Below are 24,082 nucleotides of genomic sequence, written 5' to 3'. Positions count from 1 at the left end.
TAAGTTCCATATCCATTTTGTCTCCATGGCTCACTTAGATCACACCGTGCCTAGGTAGAATGGCGCCTGGCATAATGGGTTGTCTATTGCCTTGTTATTTCTGGGGTGGTGTAATGACCCAATGAACAGTGCCTCTGGAGAGAATTGGGAGAGGTGGTTCTAGGCTTAGAAAAGGCACAGAGATGGGAAACTGAAGGTGGGATTTCAGGGTTATTGCCTGTGATGTGTAATAACGATGGGCCAATTTAGGAGACAAACCTGAGTAACTGTGAGTTGTTACCTTGGTGAGGGAACCCCCAGGCCTTTGTGAAGGGTTCTCCTGATTAGAGTCACTGAGATGAGATGGAGGACCTGTCCTATAGGAGGAGACACCATTTCCTGGAGGAGAAAGGGAGCTGAGAACCAGTCATCATGGTTCTCCACATCCTGACTGGATGCCATGTGACTGCTGTCTCTTAAGTTCTTGCTGCCTGGGCACGATGGCGAACCCTTGAACTGTGAGCCAGAGTCAGTCCTTCCCTTAAGTTGCTCTGTTAGGTATTTTGTTATAGCCACAAGGGTAGTAATGAATGCCATGCTGCTAGGTTGTGGTGGGAAAGGTCGGAGAAGGGGAAGAAGGGGAAGATAGCACCGGTTGCCGCCATGTCAGCTACAGGCATTCAGGGCCAACTGGAAGGTTGACAGTTGTTCTAAGGACCTGGGCGTCTCATTAGAAAGTTCACATGGCCTTGTGGTTTTAGAATGCAAAGCCTAGAACTGGCCAGGCAGAAATGGAGAACTTGGCAGTCAGGTGAGAAGACACCATGGAGACTGAGACTCTTGTTCAGCCTAGAAGGTTGAAGTCTCGAGGCTACCCTTCAGAATCTGGGTCTCAACCCTTTCTAGACGTGAAGACTGACAGCTTTGAGCCCTCACTTTCACACAGCCACAGTGAGCCAGTGACGTGTAAGGCGTGGGCTCTTCACTCATCTGGTCCTTAGCAGCTGGGCTGCTTCCTGTGTCCTCTGCCTTAGCCCCTGGGTCTCGTGTTCTAGAGATCTATGGGTTGTGGCACACTTAGTGTGAGATGAAGGGCCTGGGGGAGACCTCAGACACACACACACACACACACACACACACCGCCTGTTTGTGACCTTCTGTGGGCCAGGCTCTGCTCTCATCACATATCACATCCAGGCTAGTGTTCTCTCCTTACTCTCCCAAAGGAAGGGGCTGCTCGTCAGTGGCCAGTGTAGTGTTTCAGGGAAGCAAGAAGAGCCGCTTCACTCAGGATTCTTCCCCCCTTCCTGATCTTCATCCTTACTTTGAATCCACCTCTTGTCTTTGGAACTTACTCTGCTATGTGCTTATAACATTTTCCCTAAGTTCCCCATGGTATTTTCATCATACTTATTTCCCCTGCACTTTCTTGATTCTCGTCTTGGCACTTCCTCCTTTTACACTTTGCCTTTTCTGTTTCTCTTTCTAAATTTGTTATGTTCATTTTTTTTGAATACTGAGGCATTTATGATTGCATCCCACTTATGGTTATAAAGTACATGAACTCAGGTGTCTTAGTTTGCTTAGCGGTTTTGTGTTATGGTCTGAGAATGTGCTGTATAGATTTTCTAGGTTTGAATATATTAAAAGTAGGTGGATATGGACATTGTGATTTGAACAAATTTTATGAAAGATTTACACTCTAGAAAAAAGAATTCCTTCTATCATTTTCCATGGCAATCCTTATTTTACTAAACTTCTAAAAATTCTTAATTTCGGAAGAGGGAGTTGTAGGAGTGTACCCACGTTCTCTAGCCGAGGTCTCTCAAAGTCTTCGCACAGCTGCTCTTGCTCTGTGTGTCTGCTCTTTTCTCCATTTATCTGCCCCTTGTCTCTTCTTTATGAACCTAGCTCTACCAAACTGGCTCCTCACGCAGGGAAAGACACACGTTGCCTTTTTGAAGGTCTGTTTTATTTGTGTGAATGTGCAGGTGTGTACACATGCTTGCTGATGCCCATCAGGTCCAGAAGAGGGTGGGGGTTCCCCTGGAGCTGGAGCTGCAGTTAGAGCCAGTTGTCAGCTTCTGAACATGGGGGCTGAGAACGGAATTCTGGTCCTCTGGAAAAGCAGCGTGTGTTCTTAACCACTGAGTCACTTCTCCAGCTGCCAATTCATTCTTTGTATTAGGTCTGTATATTTGTGTGTGTGTGTGTGTTTGTGGTGTATAGTATGGGTGTGTCCGTGTTCACATGTCTAGCTTGGCTAGGCTATGGAGATCCAGGGGTTCACTCACCTCAGCTTCTCCAGTGCTGGACATGCAGATGCCCACTTCCACACCAGCTGTTGTGAGGGTGCCGGGGATCTGAACCCAGGTCTTCATGTTTCCAACACTTCACTGACTAAGCCAGCTCCCTCCCTAGCAGTCCTGTATATTTAATTTTTATTCTGCCATCTGCTAATAAAATATCGAAACCTCTAAATATGGCACAGGTTTTTCAACAGGAATGTTTGTTGTTTTGTTTAGGAAATGTACATTAAACTTTGATAAATTCTTGTACTTTCCGACTATACCTTATACCCCTTTGTAGGGCATTTTAAAGCCTTTTCTCAAGTTGTAATATTCAGTCATTTCTGCATTGATCTCTTAGTTTTCAGAGTTGGGATTTATTTGCCAATAGGATATGGAACATTCAACTCTTGTAGGCCTTCATCCCAATCACAGTTGACGTCATCGTCATTGTCATGATGTGTGGGCTGCTCCTCGTCATTTGTGTTTGTGGCCCTGGGGATAGTGACGGGGTGGCGGTGGGGGTGGGGGGCGCTGTCGGCACAGTGCTCTGATACTGACTTAACATTTCTAAGGCGTGTTCCATTGCAGCCAAGGCTGGCCTGACTTCACTTCCTGGGTACTGGGATCACAGTGTAGCACCACTATGCCAAGCTATCTTTTTTCTTTTTTCTTAAATTATACAATGCAGTGATTTTTAATATAAACACAGGTTCTGTCAACATTGTAATCATTTTTGTCCCTCCCCCAAAGAAACTTCCTATCTGTTAGTGTTACGGAGTTTTAGGGAAGAAAGCTCCTCCCAGTAAGGAGTGAGCAGAGAGACATTAACCTCCTGGTGACACTGGGAACCGTCACCAGGTTCAGTGACCTGGGCTATGGCTTGGAGGGGCCAACAGGAACTTTTCTGTCTTGTAGCAAAGACAACCAAAGCTAAGGGTTAGAGGTTAGCCTGGCTGTGATGCCTGGGTGACACCCCATCCCCCGAATCTCCTACTTCCTCACCAGAATTTATATTTTTCTGCTACAACCAGCCATCTTCACTTAATTTGATATTTGTTGGCTTTCATTTTTCCCACATATGTAGATTCCTTAATGAATTAAAAAATGTAAATTTCGTTTTAAGTTTGGTGAGGTGGTGACTTCGACCCATTGAGGCCTTTTAAAATATGGGGTTTAAAGGCTTGTAACAGAACTATTTTTATGTATTACCATTAAGTCTGTTATTAGCTTCTCTCCAGAGAGAGATAAGGGATTTACGAACTTGGCGTGGTGCTCTCTTGGATTTTAGAGTTACATGTTTGAGTCATAAGCTCTTTTCAGCCCATATTTTTTTTGTTGGTTAGGTGGCTTCATATGTTGTTAAGCTTCATTCTTATTCAGATCTATCTATTTTTTAAAATGGTTAATCCCAGCGCTCAAGAGGCAGAGGCAGAGGCAGGTGGATCTCTGTGGCTTTGAGGATAACCTGTTCAACAGACCAAGTTTTACTTTAGTGGAGGCTACATAGTAAGACCCTGTCTCAAAAGGTTTTGTTTGTTTTTAAAGCTGTTAATACCAAGTTCTCTAGTGCCAATTTTCAGGCTGTTTTTACATAGATTTTTGTCTCCATGGGTAAGTTCTTGGGTTCTGGCTACGTCTATTTTACTTAGTGTTGTTACAGGCACTAAGGGGCAAGAGGTTAGAAGTAGAACCAATACCAATATTTGTATATTCAGATTTATTAATTTTCTAATTAATTAATTTATTTAATGTATATGAGTACACTGTAGCTGTCTTCAGACATACCAGAAAAGGGCGTCAGATTCCATTACAGATGGATCCGATGACATTACTGTGAGCCACCCTATGATTGCTGGGAATTGAACTCAGGACCTCTGGAAGAGCAGTCAGTGCTCTTAACCCCTGAGCCATCTTGAAGTAGGCTGCATATTAAGTGCAGTAGGAAAATTCTAGAACACTTATGTAAGCAAATGCACATGCAAAGTAAAAATGAGCGTCTGACTGTGTGCTATTTTATGTCATTTCATATCCCGCTTTTCTCTTTTTAATTTTATGATGGTTCTTTGTCTTTTCAATGATTCATTTTATTTATATGTGTATGAATCTGTATGTGTGTGTGTGAGAGAGAGAGAGAGAGAGGAGTGTGTGTGTGTGTGTGTGTGTATGTTTACAAGGAGGCCAGCAGAGAGTGTCAGACCCTCTAGAGTTGGAGTTACAGATGATTCGGAGCTGCCTGACACAGGTGCTGGAAACTGAACTCTGGTCCCCTGCAGGAGCTGTGAGTCTACTTAACCACTGAGTCATCTCTCCAGCCCATGGGTCTTCTTTCACATAATTTAGTATCTGGGTAACGTTTTATCAATAATTTATTTAATGAATTCCTAACAGATGGATACACAGTTTATTGGATTAATTCCTAGCAGATGGATACTTGGGGTGTTGTTTGAAAGGATGAACGTGCTTTGATGTGGAGGCATGTGCAAATGGACCAGCCACTGGGAAGGCTGTTGCTGGAGCATCACTTGAGCCTCAGAATTCCAGGACAGTCCTGGGCAACACAGCTAGACAACGTCAAAACAGAAACAACAGGAAGGATAGATGTGGAAAAACGCTTCTCGTATGTTGTACGAGAAGCGTTTTTTGGTTTCTTTCTGTCATAATTTTCTGGACATGAAATTGTTTGGTAAAAGGATAAAGACAAGATTATATATATATATGACCACGAGAGTTTGCTGGAATGTTCTCCTAGCTGGCTCCACGCTTAGCTTTCTTACCTTTGCCGGCACGGATGCTGATAGTAATGGAGTGTAAGACATTTGCATAGTACATGCTGCTCGAAGGTCCTTCCATATCTGTAATCCTCTACCAACATCTTAAGAGAGGTCCTGTCTCCCTTGTACAGTGTGGCTAATTACTGTGATTACACCGCTGATAAGTGGGAAGGAAGCCAGGAGACTACTGGAGATGGTATACAGGCTGTGCCTTAAACATCACGGAATAGTGCACAATCGTTATCTGTCTCAGATTCCCATATTAAGTAGCATGATGGTTTCATCTGATTTACAGAAGGGGTAAAATCTTTGCCATCTAAAACCTGCAGTTCAGTGGGCTTTATATGCCTGCCCAATGTCATTGTCACCTCCTAAGAACTTGTCCATCACTTCAGGAAGAAAACCTGAATCATACTGTGGTCATGAACCACCAGTCCCAGTAACCCCAAGAAAGAATTGTCGTTCATGTTTTTCTTTCAAGCTTTGTACGTGGGCATACATCCGTTCACGTGGGGTACGGTTCCTTCGTGGAGGTCAGGGGACAACCTTAGGTGTCCCTCTCCACATCCCACCTTTGTCAAGACCTAGTCCCTTATCTGGTTTTTCCCTTTGCATTCCAGGTTAGCTGGCCTGTGAGCTTGGGGTTCTCTTCTCTCTCTCTCTCTCTCTCTCTCTCTCGCTCTCTCGATTTATTTATTTATTTATTTATTATATGTTGTCTCTATCTTTTATCTCCATCAGAAAAGCTGACATTACAAAGAGTGAGCTGTGTATCTGGTTTTTATGGGTTCTGGGGGCTTCAACTCAGGCCTCCACGTGCATGGCAAGTGCTTTCACATAATGAGCCATCTTCCCAGACCTGGAGAATTCTTTTTAGTTTAGTTTTGTTTTGTTTTTGTTTTTTTCAAGACAGGGTTTCTCTGTATAGCCCCGGCTGCCCTGGGACTCACTCTGTATACCAGGCTGGCCTCGAATTCAGAAATCCGACTGCCTCTGCCTCCTGAGTGCTAGGATTAAAGGCGTGCACCACCACGCCCGGCTTTTTTTTTTTTTTTTTGGACGGGGGTGGGGGGGTGGGAGATTCTTTTGTAGGCATTATAAAAGGTTGGATTAGAAAAACTTAGATATTGTACTTTTGGTGGCATTGGAGATTTGAACCTGGGGCTTTGTGCTAGCTAGGTAACCTCACTGCCATTGAGTATGTAGTGGTAGAAACTTTATTTTCCAGTCTTTGTGCATATGGAGGTGGGGAAGCTAATAAGGCTAATGTATTGTGTCAGGAAATGTGGAGATTTGTCATCATTATTTTTAACAAGCACCATAATAGATCACTTTATGTATCTGTGAGAGGAAAACACACTGGCTTTCGAAGCTAGTGTCAGTACCCTGTGAATAGGAAGCGGGAGGGACCACTGCTGTCCTGCATCCTTGGCCAGAAGCTGGTGTTTCTGCCACTCAGCTTGGGATCTTGGTCTATTATCTCATCTGAACCCACAACATGTCCTCCCTGTCACCTTGCCTGGAGCATCCCAACACAGGCATTTAGTACTGAAGCAGGCAGCATGGGACGATGCAGGTGTGGAGGTGGAGGACTGATGGGATCAAAGTGTTACTTAGCGGAGCTAGTTTGGCTAGAATGGAGGACGGAATACGAATGGCACCTGAGCAGCTTCTTTCATTTAAATGTAGCTTAGAGAAGTTGTAGTCATTTCTGTTGTTAAGGCACTTTAATAACAGTGTAGGCTGCATTTGCATTATGGAATACTAAGCTCATTTTCTCTGTCTCCGTGCCCCATAGGAGATGGATAGGCACTGTGATAATGTTAATTTAGCAAATAAGCTGAAGGAAATTTAATTTCTAATTCTTGTGATTTGCTGGAGCTTGAAGTTAACAGTTACATCTATTTCTTGATTTACCCTGTCTTTTCAGCCTTTGTGTCGTTAGAGGTGTCACTCAGAGGGGTTAGGGGTTGAGGTCATGTCTAGGGAGGGGCCGATCTTTGTTGTTGTCTCTGTGTATTATAGGCATTGTTGCTTTGAACAGGCTATCTCACTGAATTAAAAAGGCCAAGCATGGGAACTTGGCTCTCATTGACACCCCCCACCCCCCATCACAATTTTGCTCATGATGTAGCAGCAAACTGCCTCTGGTTTGATTTGAAATCACGTTGAGCCATCACCTGCCCCTCCCTCCATTAAATAATAACCAATATAGAAACCTGAGAAGAGGAAAAAGTCACTCATTGTTGAACTGGCAGAAAACAGTCGATGTTACCATTTTTTAATTTTTTCTAGTTGGTCTTTCCTGTATGCATATAAAAATATAATTACATGTATGTATAGTTTTATGTTCTTTTTCATTTAAACATTCACATAGCCTTTATGAAATATTTGTATATTATATAAAATGAATCTTTAAATCGGTATGTAATATTCCCTGGCTGTACTACAAAGTTTCAGGTGGGGGATATTGTAACTATTTAACCTTTCCATATTTTTAGTTTTTAGCATATATAGGATCAATGGGTTTGCTTACTGGACAGCTGGACGCATATTCCAGAACATTCTTTGAGGGAATAAAGCTGCCTATCAGGGCCCTGTTGTTTGAGTGGCCGTGCTTTTCTGAAAAAGGATGTTTTCCCAAAATACAAGTGACACGTAGACGATGATTATAAAGCCGTTGAAATTGTGTTTCTGAAGACAAGATAACATGTTTGAATATGCCTTGGGAGGAGTCAGCTGGGGCGTCGGCCTGCAATGAGTGACAGCTTCCTGTGTTGAGGAGGCCTCAGGAAGCCATCCTGAGGAGAGGGTCTTCCCTGCAGTGCCCTGCAGACTGGGTGAAGGCAGAGGGGCAGTGTGGTAGAGAATGCTGTCAGGGAAGGATCCAGAGAGGAGGGCCTGATGGACCACCCAAGACAGAATGTATTTGTATGGATCAGTAGGGTTCTGAGATTTGAGAAAGTTGCTCTGAGTCAGGAATTACAAAATGATCCATAAATGCAGAAGTGCATGGTATCGTTCATCTTAACTTAAAAAAAATATATTTATTAAATGATACTTTGAAAGCAGGCGTAGAATTTCCCCCGAGGATGGCTTATTCCTCCTCGAATAAAGCATGTTCATCATGTGTTAATTACAGATTCCATTTCTCATCCCTTTGAAAAGGAACCCAAAGACCTGTAGATGCATAATTGCAAGTGTGAGTCCATTTGCTTTTGAAGTTGCTCTCCTCTCCCAACTCTCCTAGGTTAGCTTTCATGGGAACAATTGATTTTTCACTTCTATGAAATGTTGAATCGACGTAATTGCAGCAATGTGTATATGGGCTTAGCTAGATCGGGTGACACTGTCACAGAAACACAGCTCCTCCTATGACGGGAGCTGAAGCCTTCCTGGCATTCTGCATCGTGACAGTAGCCTGGAGGGTTCCTTGTGCTATGGACCTTGGTCTGCAGGCTTCAGAGAATGACACACCTTGATTAGTCTGGGTCATTAGGAATGTCTTGCCCTGAACTTGACAGTATAGAAAGAAGAAAGGAGCCTGGAGTGGTGACACCTGCCTTTAACCCTAGCACTCAGGAGGCAGAGGCAGGAGGATCTCTATGAGTTCTCAAGGCCAGCCTGGTCTGCAAATCGAGTCCAGGATAGCAAGGGCTACACAGGAAATCCCTGCCTCAAAAACAAAAAAAACAAAATAGACAACAGCAAACAACAGAGAAAGTGAGAGCCAGAGCGATCGAGCGAGTGAGTGAGTGAGCGAGCGAGCGAGCGAGAGAGAAAGGGTGATCAAGTGAGAATTGGTTGGAGTTGGAGAATAATAAAGATTATTCTAGAAGTGGAGGGAAACGGTGTCATCTACTATAGAAGGGTCAAGGAAAGGATTGGAGGGTCAGTGAGATGGGGCAGTGGGCAAAGGTGCTTGCTGACAAGTTTTATGACACAGGAACCCATGTAGGATGGTTGTCTCCTGACCTCTTGTGTACTGTGGTATGCTCGTTCCCCAAATAAGTAAATGCCAGAAAAGGGGCAGACTTAAAAGAAAAGAAAGGCTGTCATATCATTAGAATGAGATTTTGTTGACTTTAAAGTAAACGCCCTTATAGGAAGGGAGAGGAAGTCAGGTACCTGAGAGGTTGAGGAAGCCTCTGTCACTGGACACTAAGGTGGTACAATATGTGGGACCTGTGCTCTGAACCTCAGCCTGCTATAACTTTGTACATAGGAGCCTCTTCTGAAATAGAAAACGTTTCTAGTAATATGTTAGGCTCTTGGAGGTTACTGCTTACAGCGATTGTGTTGCATGTGTGTCTTACTTGTGACCTGAGGGATGCACGTGTCCTCAGGATAGCCATGAATGTGGCCCAGCATGGTTTATAGATGACATCATGTCATGGTGCTGAAGGGCTGGACACCCTTGTTAGAGAAGAATAAAGTGCAAAGCCATTGATTTCATTTTCACAGCGGTTTTCAATTGGGAGCGATCTTGTCTCCCCAGGGGACGTTTGGTAAAGTCTGCAGGCATTTTGCTTGTCACAGCTAGGGGAATAGAGGCCAGAAATGTCACTCAACACTGTCACTGCTCAAGATGGCTCAGTGATGATCAATAATCTCCCCCAAATATCTAGCCCAGATTGAGAAGCCCCAAGTTCTCTGGTCACATTAAGGAATTTAGTCCCTTTTAATTCTCCATGAGTATTAGTGAAACAGGACTTTCTCTGTGTGATGGAAAGGTGGTAACAAAGCCGTATGTATCACCTGGAGGGCTGCAGAGTTCTGGTTTGAACTGTACTCTGAACCTCTAAGTGGTGCCAACAACCTGTGCTTGGCAGTGCTAGTTCCTCCTAAGCAGGGTTCCTGCACCTCCTGTGCATTGTCTCGCTGCCTTGAAAAGTGAGTGAAATCGGAGGCAGGTTTTACAGTATCTGAGAATGGATGACGAGCAGATTGGCAAACTGTTTTTATTTTGAGCCACTCTCTGAGTGCTTTGTGTGTGTGTGTATAATATTTTTTCTTTGGAGAGGTTATTTTTTGAGAGCCTTGGTAACGGCACATCCATTTTGCTGAGCTTCCATTTTGGGCTCAAAGGAAGGCAGGTGTGTAATCATCTTCATCGCTGACAGGTAGCGAGCGGAGTGCCCTCTTCTCAAGGACACTCAGAGTCCTGTATTGAGTTTGAGCTAAGTCTTTGGTTGGCATGCTAGTTAGGAAGTAGAGAACCCAGAAATGGTGATGCTTTTGACAAATGCAGAAATGTACGAGGAAGCGCAAAGACGTAAGCCTTCTGCTTAACAATGTTTGCCTTCGTTATCGGGATAATATTTAATGGTTTGCATCTGTGACCTGGCTTATATGAAGAGGGCTTGAATTTAAAAATAAATACAGTCATTTGCTTATTTTTACAACAGTAATTGAAAGGTGTGGACTCAATGTGGTGTGGTAGCCTCGAGATTCTTGACACGTTCTTTGTGCTGACATCTTGAGCTGATGGCTTTCGTTTATCTTTATGTGTGTATGGTGGTAGCTCTAACTATGCACAACAGGATCTTCTTAGGATCTGTAGCTTAGAACTTGAAGTATTTGGAACTGGACCTGCTATAAATTTTTATTGACTAGATATAGGAAAAAAAAAAGGCCCATATCAAGGATTCTTGAAAGCTCAATGTATTTTTAAGGAGGGAAGGAAAGGCAAGCAAAAATTGGAAGAGAAGAGCAAAGAACCCAAGACCTTTACAGCCCCAGCTAGAACTTAGACTCCACCTTCTGTAGGTGGGTTTGTAGAACAGAACAGTAAAAGTACTGTATTGGCTGTCTTGTTTTTGTTTTTCGAGACAGGGTTTCTCTGTGTAGCCCTGGTTGTCCTAGAACTCACTCTGTAGACCAGGCTGGCCTCGAACTCAGAAATATACCTGCCTCTGCCTCCCAAGTGCTGGGACTAAAGGCCTGTGCCACCACACTCGGCGGCTGTCTTGTTTTAAGTGCAAAATTTTGCTGTGACCTTGAGACCAGTTAAGACAAAGAAAAAAATAACTGTAACCCACAGTTTATAAACTGTTCTTACCCTAACCCACGACTTGGTGATTTAAAGTGTTGATTCATGTAAGAATTGTTGAATCAGTTCTCCAGTTGCCAGCTTTTAGAAGTGGTACACTCTAGACACCCTCGGAGGGTGCAAACAGATGACTTGGGAAGGCCAGTGAGATATCGCTAGGTAGCAGCCACTAGACATTGGAGTCTTTTGACTTGGTTCAGGAACCCTGCTTTGAAAACCAGGGATAGTAGGTTGCTCGGGAAGTGGATACCTACCTCATCATGGTGCAGAGTGCAAGAGACATCTTGTACTTTTCCTAGAGTTCTTCTGTACTGCAGCCAGCCAGAGATTAGCTTCGGCCTTGCTCCTCAGTGTACATGACCATGAGTATGCTGAGATGGTTTTTAAGACAGACATTTGTTTACTGTTTGCAGATGTGCGTTTGTTGTGGCTCTCGTTCCCAGTGGGAAGAAAGGAAAATGCACCCAGTGATTCTTACCCAGTTCCGCTTGACTTAGCACTAACCCGGAAGCCAGGAATGGTTTCTGACTAATGTCTTAGTCAGGGTTTCTATTCCTGCACAAACATCATAACCAAGAAGCAAGTTGGGGAGGAAAGGGTTTATTCGGCTTACACTTCCACATTACTGTTCATCATCAAAGGAGGTCAGGACTGGAACTCAAGCAGGTCAGGAAGCAGGAGTTGATGCAGAGGCCATGGAGTGATGTTTCTTACTGGTTTGCTCAGCCTGCTCTCTTATAGAACCAAGACTACCAGCCCAGAGATGGCACCACCCACAAGGGGACCTCCCCACTTGATCACTAATTGAGAAAATGCCTTACAGTTGGATCTCGTGGAGGCATTTCCTCAACTGAAGCTCCTTTCTCTGTGATGACTCCAGCCTGTGTCAAGTTGACACAAAACTAGCCAGTACGGTTTCTGAGGAAGTTCCAGTGCAGGGCTGACAGTCTTGGGGCAGAAATGAATTTGGTACTTGACGTTGCTTCCGGTGGTAACTTTAATCAGTTTGGTCATTTGGAAGTTTTAATAGGAGAGAAAATTTCAGTGTCATTAATTTTGTGTTTATAAATGTTCCGTACCTTGCAACTGTATGAAATTCAAGTTACTTTTCTAATTCTTTGTAACTAAAATTGTTTTCCTGGAATGAATACTGATGATGTAAACTTTATTATTTGTTATCCTTAAAACTGAGTCACTCACCAGACAAAGAGTGGAAGCTGTCAAGACATTCACAGCATTATCTTGTGTTTAGCAACCCTAAGTAGAAAAACTCCATAGATTCAAATTGTGTTACGACCTCGCATTTTGAGGTTCTTTTGGGGTAAGGTTTCTTTTGGGGATATAGCTTAAGATTCCCTTTGGGATATTCTGAACATTTTGACAGGAACTTGCTTTTCTGTTTTTATTTATTTATTTTAAGGATTTATGTATTTGTGTGTACTCGTTGTGTGAATATATGCACACGTGTCTGTGCTGGTGACTTCTGTCTATTTCCAACTATCCCTTTGAGGGTTCTTTCCCTAAACCAAGGGTTTACATTTTTCTCAGTAGGCTGGGAGCCAGCAAGCCCTAGAGATCCTCCTGTCTGGGAATACAGGTGTAGTAAGATGCTTGGCTTATTGTGTCGGTGCTGGGATGTGAACTCTGGTCCTCATGTTTGTATAACAGGTGCTCTTCACTTTGGAGCCATCTCTCTGGCACCATAACTTTATTATATTGTCTGCTATTATACCAGTGAATGAGATGCCTAGTACATTGGTGCTTTTATTAATCTGTGTATGTTGTGGTGTGTGTGTGTTTGTGTATGTGCGTGTGTAGTATATGTGTATGGCTGTGTATACACATGAAACAATGTTTTCTTCTCTTGCAGAATTAAATCTGAGAGAATCTGACATCAGAGTGTGTGATGAATCATCTTGTAAATATGGAGGTGTCTGCAAAGAAGATGGAGATGGTTTGAAATGTGCATGCCAGTTTCAGGTGAGAAAACCAAAATTAACTTAATTTTACCCTCCCCCGTTTTGTAATCCGACATTTCTCAAATAAAATGCACGTAGTACCTTGAGCCCCGAAGGAATTTAGCACCCAGCCCTCTGGTTCTTTCTTTCCAGGTGAAGTCCTGTTATTTCTGCTTTCTGTGGTTCATTTCAGAAATGAAAGAGGACAGACTGACCATGATAGGTGTGCACATGCGTGGGAAAATGTTAAATAGCCAAGAGTCAGCTTTGCCGTGGTAGGGAAAGAGGATCTGCCAAGGGAGAGCCCAGGTTGACATGATTCCCCCCCCTTTTTTCTGTTGACCTGGCTTTTTCCCTCCCCTACTGTACCTCTTTAGAACTAGGATGAGTTAGAGCCTCAGGGAGAATCAGGGTCAGAGATGGGCTGGAAATTAGAGTCACAACCCAAGAGTATGGTGCCTCAAACTTAGATTTGTAACCCAAGAGTATGGCGCCTTAGCATTTCCATTTGGGTTTTAGTTGTGTTGCTACTGTGTGAAAAGGAAGAGAGGTGGAGACTGTTACTCTCCATTGTTCCTGGTTTTTTAATAAATTATACTCTAGCTGTAGATGGCCTCTCAGAATTGGGCATGAAGTATAGAAAGAGCTTGTCTAGTTTCCGCTTACAGTCTTGCTGCCATTTTGAATTATGAGGAGAGGAAGAGGTTCAGAAACCAAGCATATGGCTTCTAGCTGAGTGAGTGTTTCTAGTAACCCAGTGACCTCAGGCAAATCTCTGTCCTTAGGAATTACTTCCTCACCAGCATCCCATCTGAACAGAGGTGCATTTCATACTTAGAAGGTGTCGTAAGAACTCGGGTAGTAAGAGCACTTGTGTTTGAAACTTCCTTGACTACCATGAACCATCACTATGTTTATTTCTGTTATAAGGAATAGAGATTGAATTGAAGTAACAGGCATGGCTCGCTAGGTACATCCCTACTGACTAGCCAAGGATCGGGTGGTACATTGTTTTTGAACCCCTGGGGACGGGTAGTTAGGTGCAGTGCTACTGACCACCCAGTCAGGTTCTGGGGTCAAAGAGACTTTTCATTCATTTATACAGAGCAGTATTTCTGTGAGACAGGCTCCACAATAGCCACTTTCTTCGGAGCTTGGTTAGCCTCTTTGGCTGGCTTCATAGCCTTGCTGCCCGTTGGCTGGGGGATATCAGTTCCTTCTGTGCCTGCCTTTCCATGGGCCTCTTTCATTTCTATGGAGCTGATTTTATATTCTGTTTTCCTACGGTTTTTTTTTTTTTTTGTAAGCCCTTGAGATTTTTTTTTAAAGATTATTTTTTAAAAAGTAGCCTTTTCAATGTCCTTCAACAGCTAAAGAAAAATATCTTTCCTTGATCTGTCTTAAATCATTTGGTTCTTAACTGGTGGCAAAGCAGGAAGAGAAATATAAGCGAGGAGGAGAGACGAGAAGGTGCTTTTCTAGGTTTGCTGTGTGTGATGTCCTCGGCTGGATGCTAAAGTTGGTTAAAGGCAGGGTTCCCTGCCTTGCAGGGCAAACTGCCGAAAGGCTTACAGCGGGGCTTGTTCCCTCTCCGGAAGAGTCTCCGCTTTGATTGCTCTGCTGTCTTCTTGTGAGATTACGGATCTGTTCATAAAACCTAAATTATTGGCAGCTTAAAAACAATGACTTGATATGTGCATTAGGCCTAGCTCTCTGCTGTGTAAATCTTAACAGTGATAATCAAATTGCTTGAAAGATGGCTTATAATTCTGCATGCTTTCAGAGCTAATGCAAGCTTCTGGGGGCGTGATTTAGGTTCATGTTCACAGAAAGTAGAATTGTGGGTAACTGCAAGTTTTGTTAGTTGGTTCATAAAAGCCATTATCTTTCTAGTAATATAAACAAAGTCGCTCACTAATGACATGCACAGAAAAATTATTAATGCTACATCTTCCCCTTAAAACTTAGTGCCTCTGACTTTCCCCTTTTCTTTTTCCCTTGTCGGATTTGGAGTTCTGTAGCCTGTCTTCTTGTGCTTGTATCTGTTCTTACTAGCTCCCACGGCCTCTCACTCTTACTAGACCTTTGTATTGGAGTTTTCCACAGGAATACAACAGGGTACTTGACTGTGTGAGAGTGATGGAGAAAGAGCTTAATGAGGAATTAGCTTATTTAAGTGAAGGGGGTGAGAAGCCCCACAATCTGTCAGGGGCTTAAGACCCAGGAAACAGAGTGGTGTTAAGACCCTGTTGGAAGCTGACGGCTGAGGACTGGTATCTCAGTATAGTCAGAGGGAAGCTTTTCCTCCGCCATTTTGTTCCATTTGGTTCCTCACAAATTGGCTAATGCATATCACCCTGGGGAGGGCAGCCTGCTTTACTTGGTTCACTGATTCCACTGCTAATTTCATTTGGAAATGCCCTCACGGATTCATCCGGAAATAACTTTTAATCTGGACACCCAAAGGCCTAGTCAAGTTGCCATATGAAATTACCCATCCCTGCTGTGTTACTCCTACTTTTCCTTGCCGTGACAAAACACCACGCAAAACAGCTACACCGCGGGAAAGGCCTCCTTCATGGTGTGACGGATAAGAGCCTTTCATTCACATCATGGTGTCCAGGAGACAGAGGAAGAGCCAGTGCTCGTGGGGCTTCTTCCTGTCCTACCCTCTAACGCTCCCCAGTCTGTTGGGTGGTGCTACCAATATTCAGGGGTGGCCTTTCTTCCTGAATTAATCCTTAAAGACATGCCCAGACATACATATGCTTCTAGGTACCTATCAATCAATCAATCAATCAATCTAGGTACCTATCAATCAATCAATCAATCAGTCAGTCAGTCAGTCAAGCTGACAATCAAGATGAACTATCCCAGGACCTTTATTTTATTATTTTGTTGTGATCCAAACAGTTCCTGGTACATAGTGGGTATATAAGAAGTGCTTGAATGGGTAGGGTTCCAGGGCTGGTTAGTGCTGTATCAGCCAAACAGCTGGCACTGGCATCACAATCACAAGTAATGGAGATTCCTACCCCTCATCCAAGGTGGCCGAGGTTAGGGGAGCACGTGCAGGGTCAGTGGATGACACTGAATGTTGTAAAACTGCCCAGGGCTTTTCATTTGTCCATAAGCATATTGGGAGGCTTCCAAGAGAGACCTAGAAATAAAGAATGATGAAAACAACAACAGATCTACTTCCTCATCTCAGGTTCGCTCTGCAGTGTGGGCTCCTGGACGGTTGCAGGGATGTAAGGACCCTTGCTCGCTATCACCAAGTGACTTATCGCCAGGCTCTGAATAGCGTGTGTATGGTATCTAATGTACATCACTGGGAGCAACTGTGACTCTTCTTGCACTCATTAGCTCTGCTCCTGCACAAGAACGCAAGACTTAGAAATGACAGTAGCTACAGCAGTGACAGCTCGTAGTTGCTAAGAACTTGCCGTGGCTGAAGAGAAACACCTTATTTAGTTCTTGTAATGACATCATTTGGGAGGTTCTAAGACACCTAGCTTTAGACAGAGGGGAAAGTGTGTTGGTTTTACACAGGGTCAGAGCCCTGGCTCTGACGTTATCCTGGGCTTCATTGGTTGTTAGACTATTTAAGTCCATAGGACATTTAAAGCTGCTGCCCATTGCTTACTGGGATATAGTTTTATAAATGTTAAGATTTCCAGTCCTATCAGGCTCAAAACCCTTTCAGTCACCAATAACTTACGTTCCATTTCTTGATTACCTTTAAATGAAATTCACAGTGTAGCCTACAAAACACAGGATTAAAGAAAATGAATTGTGGTTCATAATTTTAATATAAAAGAAAAATAAAGGTCATTTATGATATAAATATTTCATAAGTTACATGCTTTGGAATGACTGTGTTAGAAGACAATGTAGTACTCAGGGTTTATATCCTCTTATAATGAAGTTGGATTAAAAATAATCATAAGCAGGTTCATGTACAAAGCTCTCCAAATAAAAATTTAATTTTAATAAAAGTTTGTGTAAGATTTTGCTGATATTGAATTTAGACTAAAACCGCCTTGGTTATAAAATATTTCGTTTGTTAGCGGTTGCTGAGTTGTGCTAATATCCCATATTTATACTTCAGACACCAAGGCCAACCACTTACAAAAGATAACAGTAAAAGTACATCTTGTTGATTGCAGAAAATTTGAGATATACAGAAAATTAGAGATAATATGAAAAAATATTAATATTTTCTTCTAGAGTATGCATATTTTCTAAATTAGACTATGAAAGCAATACATTTTCTTGCTATATTTTATTTATTTATTTTTTTAAAATTTGCATTCAGTGTCATGGATAAATAATACTTTTTAAAAAGGGCAGGCTGAGCTGGGCAGTGGTGGTGTACACCTTTAATCCCAGCACTTGGGAGGCAGAGGCAGGTGGATCTCTGAGTTTGAGGAGAGCCTGGTCTACAGAGTGAGTTCCAGGACAGACAGGGTTATACCGAGAAACCCTGCCTCAAAGAAAAAAAATAAAAATAAAAGGGGACAGACTATATACACTGTCTCCCATGCCTGTAATCCCTGCACTAGGCAGGTGAATTCAGATAGGTTCCTCGCTAGCCTGGACTCTAGTGAATCCCCTACCCACTCATTCTTTTTCATTTTCAGTATACAACCCTGATTGCTAATGAAAGTCAATTACTTTCATATATGAGTTGTCTGTTTCTAATTTTTCTGTAAATACTTTGGCCCATTTTAAAAGAACGTCTGCACCATTCTTATTTACGTAATGAAGATTTCTGAAACTTCATTTATCCTATTTTTAAAAACGATTTATTTTGAACATTTAAAAATTATGCGCATGCATATGTGTCTCTGTGTGGGTATGTGCAGGTGCCCATGGGATCCCAGAAGATGTCGGAGTGCTTGGAGTGAGCTGCCCAACATGAGTGGCTGGAGTTACATGCAGTTGTGAGCCATTCAGTGTGGGTGCTGGGAGCTGAACTCTGGTCCTTTGCAAGAGCAGAACAGGCTCCTAACTTCTGAGCCATCTCTCCAGCCCCCATTGGTGCTATTTTTGACGTATAGATTTTCTAAAGTTCTTTTAGCATCAGAGCCAGTGTCATCTTTCAGATCTCATGACTGCTTATCTTCATCTGCCTCGTTCCTGTTAGTCCTTGGTTAGTGCTTGGTTCGAATCCCACTTTCTCTGATGATGTTTTCTTTAAGCACCCTCGCTGTAATACTAGAGATCAGGCACCATACTGTCTGTCTGATCGATTGATCTGGAACACGATTTAGCTTTGCAAATCTTTTCCCCTATTCTAACAGGATTATAAATAAGATCTCTGAGTTCAGAGGCTGCGTTGATTTCTTTGTATCTCCTCTGTTTCTTCCCCGGGGACTTTTCCTACTAAAGGTATTGAGTAAATGAATTTTAATGATAATGTGACATCACCTAAGTAGCTCTTTATAAACATCGTCACGACTTTCCTCTTAATGTTTCTATGGCTTTTCTTAGCAAATAAAGTAGATTGCACAGGGATGTCCAGTTCCACTAAAGGGTAGTTATTTTCATTATGAACGTTTGAAAAGGCATGAGGAAGAGGCAGGGCTTTGTTAGAGTAAAACACAGGGACAACCTGTTCTAGCAGTGGAAGAGCGTCATAATACTATGCTTTTGTGTTGATGAGTGTGAGCTAGGCCATTAATATTCATGCCTCATTCTGAGAGTGCATTTTTGTTTTCTGCAGTGCCATACAAATTACATCCCTGTCTGTGGATCAAACGGGGACACTTACCAGAATGAGTGCTTTCTCAGGAGGGCTGCTTGCAAGCACCAGAAAGACATAACAGTGGTGGCGCGTGGACCTTGCTACTCTGGTATGTATGATGTTAGAAATGACTCTGCCATATAGCCTAAAAAGAGAATTTAGCCAGAAGCCTTAGGCTTACATTGCTACAGGGATTGGTAGTGGCTGAGAGGGTTTTATTCATATTTTATGTTACTGCTTCTTAACTTGAGGTGATTTTTGTATTGACCGTATGCCTGTTGACTATATTTTATGTGAGAACTTCATATTTACTCTGTTTGATATAATTTGGAATTGGGAACTGGCATAAAATAAGTATCTATCTCTATCTATCTATCTATCTATCTATCTATCTATCTATCTATCTATCTATCTATCTATCTATCTTTTTGAGATGATTGTCTCTAGAAAGCCTCTATGAACATATGTCTCCAAGACTGTATCTCTTTCCAAGTTTTTTGTTCTTTTCCATCCGTCACCTCAAGCCATCTACTTGCTCTCTCCTTTCTCTTTGAATTGGTGGCGGCTGGTTCCTGGGAGGCTGTAGTGTGAGCTGCCTATGTGTGTTTGAGTGTGAAGGTGTATGGGCAGGTTAGGTACTGTAACTAGAGGTACTGTGTAGGGGCCAGTGGTAAAGATAGAGGCTGGTGGTGACTCTATTCACTTGCTTTTCACGGTACGTTAGGGTGCTTAATTGTTCTCCCTCTTGCTATGTGAAGGTTTTAGGGCCAACTTTAAGTTAGTGGGCATAGTCCCCAACACTGCTGTCACTTAGGGTTACCAGTTAGAGTGCAAGAAGTTCCCCAAACTGCCCTCAGGTATAATTTCCTAGAAGGGCTCTTTAAACTCACTAAAAGCTATTAGAGTTATGATTTATTGCATGGAAAAGATATACTCAAAATTGGCCAAAGCAGAGATGTACAGGACAGATTCTGGGAGAGGTCCAAACATGGAATGACCAGCTGTCCTCTCCAAGGACTCACAGACAGTGTTACTTCCTCAGGGAGCACTGTCAACCAGGCAAGCGGAGCTCCAGTGCTGGGGTTTATCGTAGCTTCATCCCCTATGTGGGATGTTGCCGATCTTAGACTCTAGCTCCACTAACACAGTTTGACCCAAAGCTTCCATTTTAAGTCACATGACTGTTCTTGTTTTTTCCATTTGTGTGTCTGAGTGTGTGATATAAACATGCATGATGCATGTATTCAGGTAAACTCCTCTATGTGTGGATGGATGCATGGCAAACTAGAGAGAGACATCTGCTATCTTCTTTTATTACTATTTTATTTTTGTATATGAGTGCTTCCCCTGCTTGTACCACATCTGTGCAGAGCCCTAGAATGTCAGAGGAGAGTGTTGAATTAATGTTTCGGAGCGAGAGTTGTGGGTGCTGGGAGATAAACCCAGGTCCTCTGTAACGGCAGCAAATGCTGCTAACCACTGAGTCAACTTCCAGCTTCAAGTCGTTATTTCTTGGAGTTTTGGTCTCACTGCATCTGTGGTATAGTTAGACTGGCTGGCCAGGAAGCTCCCAGGATCTGTCTCTGTCTGCCCAGTACTGGGTTACTGGAATATGCTGCCACATCGGGCTTTTTACACGCACGCCCGGGGACTCAAACTCAGCCTCAGTCTTGATCTTGCTAAGGTGGCTAGCCCTCATACTGTGAGGTGTGGCTGGCCTACTCTCTACTCTGTTGTAGAGCTTACTCCCTACAGACACTACTCTCAGGTATACTATAAATGACTGCCCAGAAGCCTAGGTTAAATATCAGACCTCTCTGAACAAGGATAGATTTTTACTGTACACAAGATAATTAGGTATTGTGTTCTTGGGCTGTCATGCGATGTCCTCATATACTTCTCTAAGTACATTGTGTTTCACAGGCTTCATCTAGAAATTTTGGGGACTCTTTCTGATGCTCTATTGATCATTTATTAGGAGCACCTGTGTAAGACACCAAGTTGCTTTGATAGGCAGTGACAGGAGGTAGCTTGGCAGGTTGCAAACAACCCTGAAACTAGGAGCAGAAGGCCTCAGCGTTAAAGTTGTCCCAGCTTTTATTTACCATGTAACCTTGTGCAGGCCGCTATGGCTCTGTGAACTCTGCTTCTCTAGGTCATTACATGGATATCCCGCCTTCTGGGCTTGGTGAGCTCAGAAATACCGAGGTGGGGAGGTACCTTATTTTGTTGCTTGCTGACTGGGCCAGTGTTTTCATGTTTTTAGTCTTTAGAGGTGTCCTATTCTGAGAGTTTGAAATAGTTTCTCTTTCAATTACTCAGAAAAATCTCGTCTTAGGCTTTACTCTGAAGTCCTTCTTCTCCGACCTCTCTAGGAAGTTTGTTTTATCGTCTGTGTATCTATGCATGTAGCGTGCTGCATTTTACTTACCTGATCTGCTTGCTTACAGCCACTTAGGTGCTTTCTCAACCAGGAGGCTGTGTGTCCTGTCTAGGGAAGCAAAACACCTTCTCAGGACTGAGATGGACTCACGTGTGTGTGTGTGTGTGTGTGTGTGTGTACCACTGATACAGTTCTAATAAGGAAAACTACTGTATTATTAGAATACTTACAGTTTTTAATTTATTTAGCGATTTTTTAAAAAGATTTATTTATTTTATATATTCGAGTATTACTGCTGTTCACTTCAGACACACCAGAAGAGGGCATTGGATCCCATTACCCACCATGTGGTTTCTGGCTGGGATTTGAACTCAGGACCTCTGGAAGAGCAGTCAGTGCTCTTAACTGCTAAGCCATCTCTCCAGCCCCCCGTGTTTAGAAACCCTTAATGACCAAGGCAGTTGTGAGGTTTTTAAATATCCATTAAAAGTGGACATGGCTTGAAAAAACGGTTTAGGGTGAGTGTCTCATGTACTTGGAATGAGTCTTTTTTTTTTTTTTTTAGATTTATTTATTTATTCTTTATTATATGTAAGTACACTATAGCTGTCTTCAGACGCACCAGAAGAGGGCATCAGATCTCATTACGGGTGGTTATGAGCCACCAAGTGGTTGCTGGGATTTGAACTTGGGACCTTCGGAAGAGCATTCGGGTGCTCTTATCTACTGAGCCATCTCACCAGCCCCCTTGGAATGAGTCTTATCACTGTAATTTATCACAGCCCTTGGAACTTAATAGGTGTCCAATCAACATACATGGGATAAAGGGAGAAGGGTTAGTTTTCCTAAGAAAACTAAGGGTTAGGCTTTCATAAGTTTTTACAAAGTCAACTCCAATCCGTCTCCTCATCTTCCATTCCTCCATTCTTCCCCTCTTTCCTTTCAGGAGACAGCCTCACACAATTGGTTAAATCAAGACAGAATGCAACTGAAAACTTTGCACACAGAGCCTGTTCACTTGCCACTGCCTGCATGTGTGCTTTCTAATCCCCCTGTTGATGTGTTTCTGGTGGAGGTTGGAGGGAAGGACTGGTATTCAGTATTATCTTCCATTCTAGAGACGATTTGAAGAATGGAATCAATTCCCAGGGGCCAAGATAATCATCTCCCCTATAGAGTGCTGACTAAAGTGTCAAAACTTCACCTTCCATCTCTGTTTTATTTTTATTTTTTTACAGCTCCATGCTGATGATATGACAGCGTCTCTTGTTTTCATTCTGTGTTATATATTGGAATTTTCAGTCCTATACAATAAAACTTTAGAGTTAGGAGTGTGACTCAGTGGTAGAGTGATTGTCTAGTATGTACAAGGTCCAGCCCTACAAAATAAAACTGCCTAGTATGTATAAGGCCCAGTACTACAACTTTTTAAAAAAATTGTACATTAGTTACATTTTAGACTGTGCTCTCTCTGAGATTTATCCTGAATAGATTTCCTAGAGGAAGCTAATTTTATCATTACTATGCACATTCAACCCCGAGGTTCTCCTTGCTAAGCCTTAGGGACTTTTTTTTTTTTTTTGCCTTTTGGCCTCTGGTCTGTATCCACAAATTTGATTAAGAAGACTTTTGGAGCCAGGCTCAGCCTTTATCTTTCTACTAGAAGCAGTTTATTCAGCTCCTCTCCAGCCCTAACAAAATTAAAATTCCCTTTTACCTTTTAAATGGGTGGGCAAATCATTTCTGTTTAGCTGTTCACAGCATCTTTTAGTCTCGGTACACGGGCTCTGGGTATTTCCTGGCCGGCTGCCTTCTGAGACGAGTATGTTAGGAAGACTGATGGTTGTGTGTCTAGGCCACTTACGCTGTACAGCCTAAAGTAGACATATGAAAATAAACCTAGCTGCCAGAAATGTGAGAAAAGAAATATATGATCCCGGATGCCACAGGTTTTTTTTGTTTTGCTTATGATAAGAAATGTTACTATCCGAAAAGAGAATTTCCAGGAGAAATATTTACATTTGTTGTTTCTCTTCTCAGATAACGGCTCTGGATCTGGAGAAGGAGGTAAGTTTCAATGACTTGACTATTTTGAGAGAGTACATTTGTAGCTCAGGCTGGCTCGGAACTTCCGTCTGCTCTCATGTCTTAGCCTCTCAAGTGATGGGATTTCGGGCGTGGTCCTCCTTGTCCAGTTCAGATAGCTCTGAAGTCCTTTGTTCTCCTTTGATATTTAACAACGCTGAGATAAAACTCAGGCACCAGAGGGCTCCCTAACTTGAAGCTCCTAGCTCAAGGACTTTTAATGATATGCAATGATATGATATTTTAATTTATTAATTTAATGATATATTAATGATATTTAATGATATGGATTATCACCACCACCATCCTTACAGGGAGCTCTGTCCCCTGGCCACCAAGGCTACTTTGGCTCTCCTTGTAACCTCAGGCAGTCTTTGTTCCACAGTGTTTTCAGTGAAGGTGTATTGTCAGACTAAAGATAACCCATCATAGCTCCTGTTAAATTCAGGTTACACAAGCTGACTTCTGCTCAGGATTGTCCACACAAGTGATTTTTATCATGAAACAGAACTTTGAAATCTCTTTTATTTGCTTCCATTTTTTTTTAATTGTAAGTCATGAGAATTCTTTTTTTTTTTTTTAAATCTAGAGTAAGTTGTGTCTAGAAGAGAAAGCCCACAAAACAGCTCTGGTGGAATTAAGAGTTAAATCAAAAGTTTAAAAATTTTCTGTTTTAAATTTTATTTCAGAGAAAAATGATTTCTGATGTCATAGTTGGTAATAGCATTGCAGGGCCAGAACGAGGATGACTAATCTGCCTCATGTTTAATGAAGCTGTAAATCTTACTATCTACTCTATGACAATAATATTTGA

General features: G+C 42.5%; 1 protein-coding gene across 4 annotated transcripts in view; it reads left to right on the top strand.

Moving 5' to 3' along the window:
- The window catches only part of LOC110293239 (myb/SANT-like DNA-binding domain-containing protein 3), a 123,259-nt gene that overhangs the window by 51,303 nt on the left and 47,874 nt on the right, over positions 1–24,082 (top strand). For all 4 annotated transcript variants that reach the window (XM_021161106.3, XM_021161102.3, XM_029476611.2 and 1 more), the window contains 3 exons: positions 12,964–13,073; positions 18,780–18,909; positions 23,224–23,250. In XM_021161106.3, coding sequence (XP_021016765.1) covers positions 12,964–13,073; positions 18,780–18,909; positions 23,224–23,250 — 267 coding nt within the window. The remainder of the gene's footprint in view (positions 1–12,963; positions 13,074–18,779; positions 18,910–23,223; positions 23,251–24,082) is intronic.

Source organism: Mus caroli, unplaced genomic scaffold, assembly GCF_978045245.1.
Source record: "Mus caroli unplaced genomic scaffold, Mus_caroli_1 scaffold_6, whole genome shotgun sequence".
In the NCBI taxonomy this organism is placed as follows: domain Eukaryota; kingdom Metazoa; phylum Chordata; class Mammalia; order Rodentia; family Muridae; genus Mus; species Mus caroli.
This window is presented reverse-complemented; position numbering and strand designations above follow the sequence as displayed.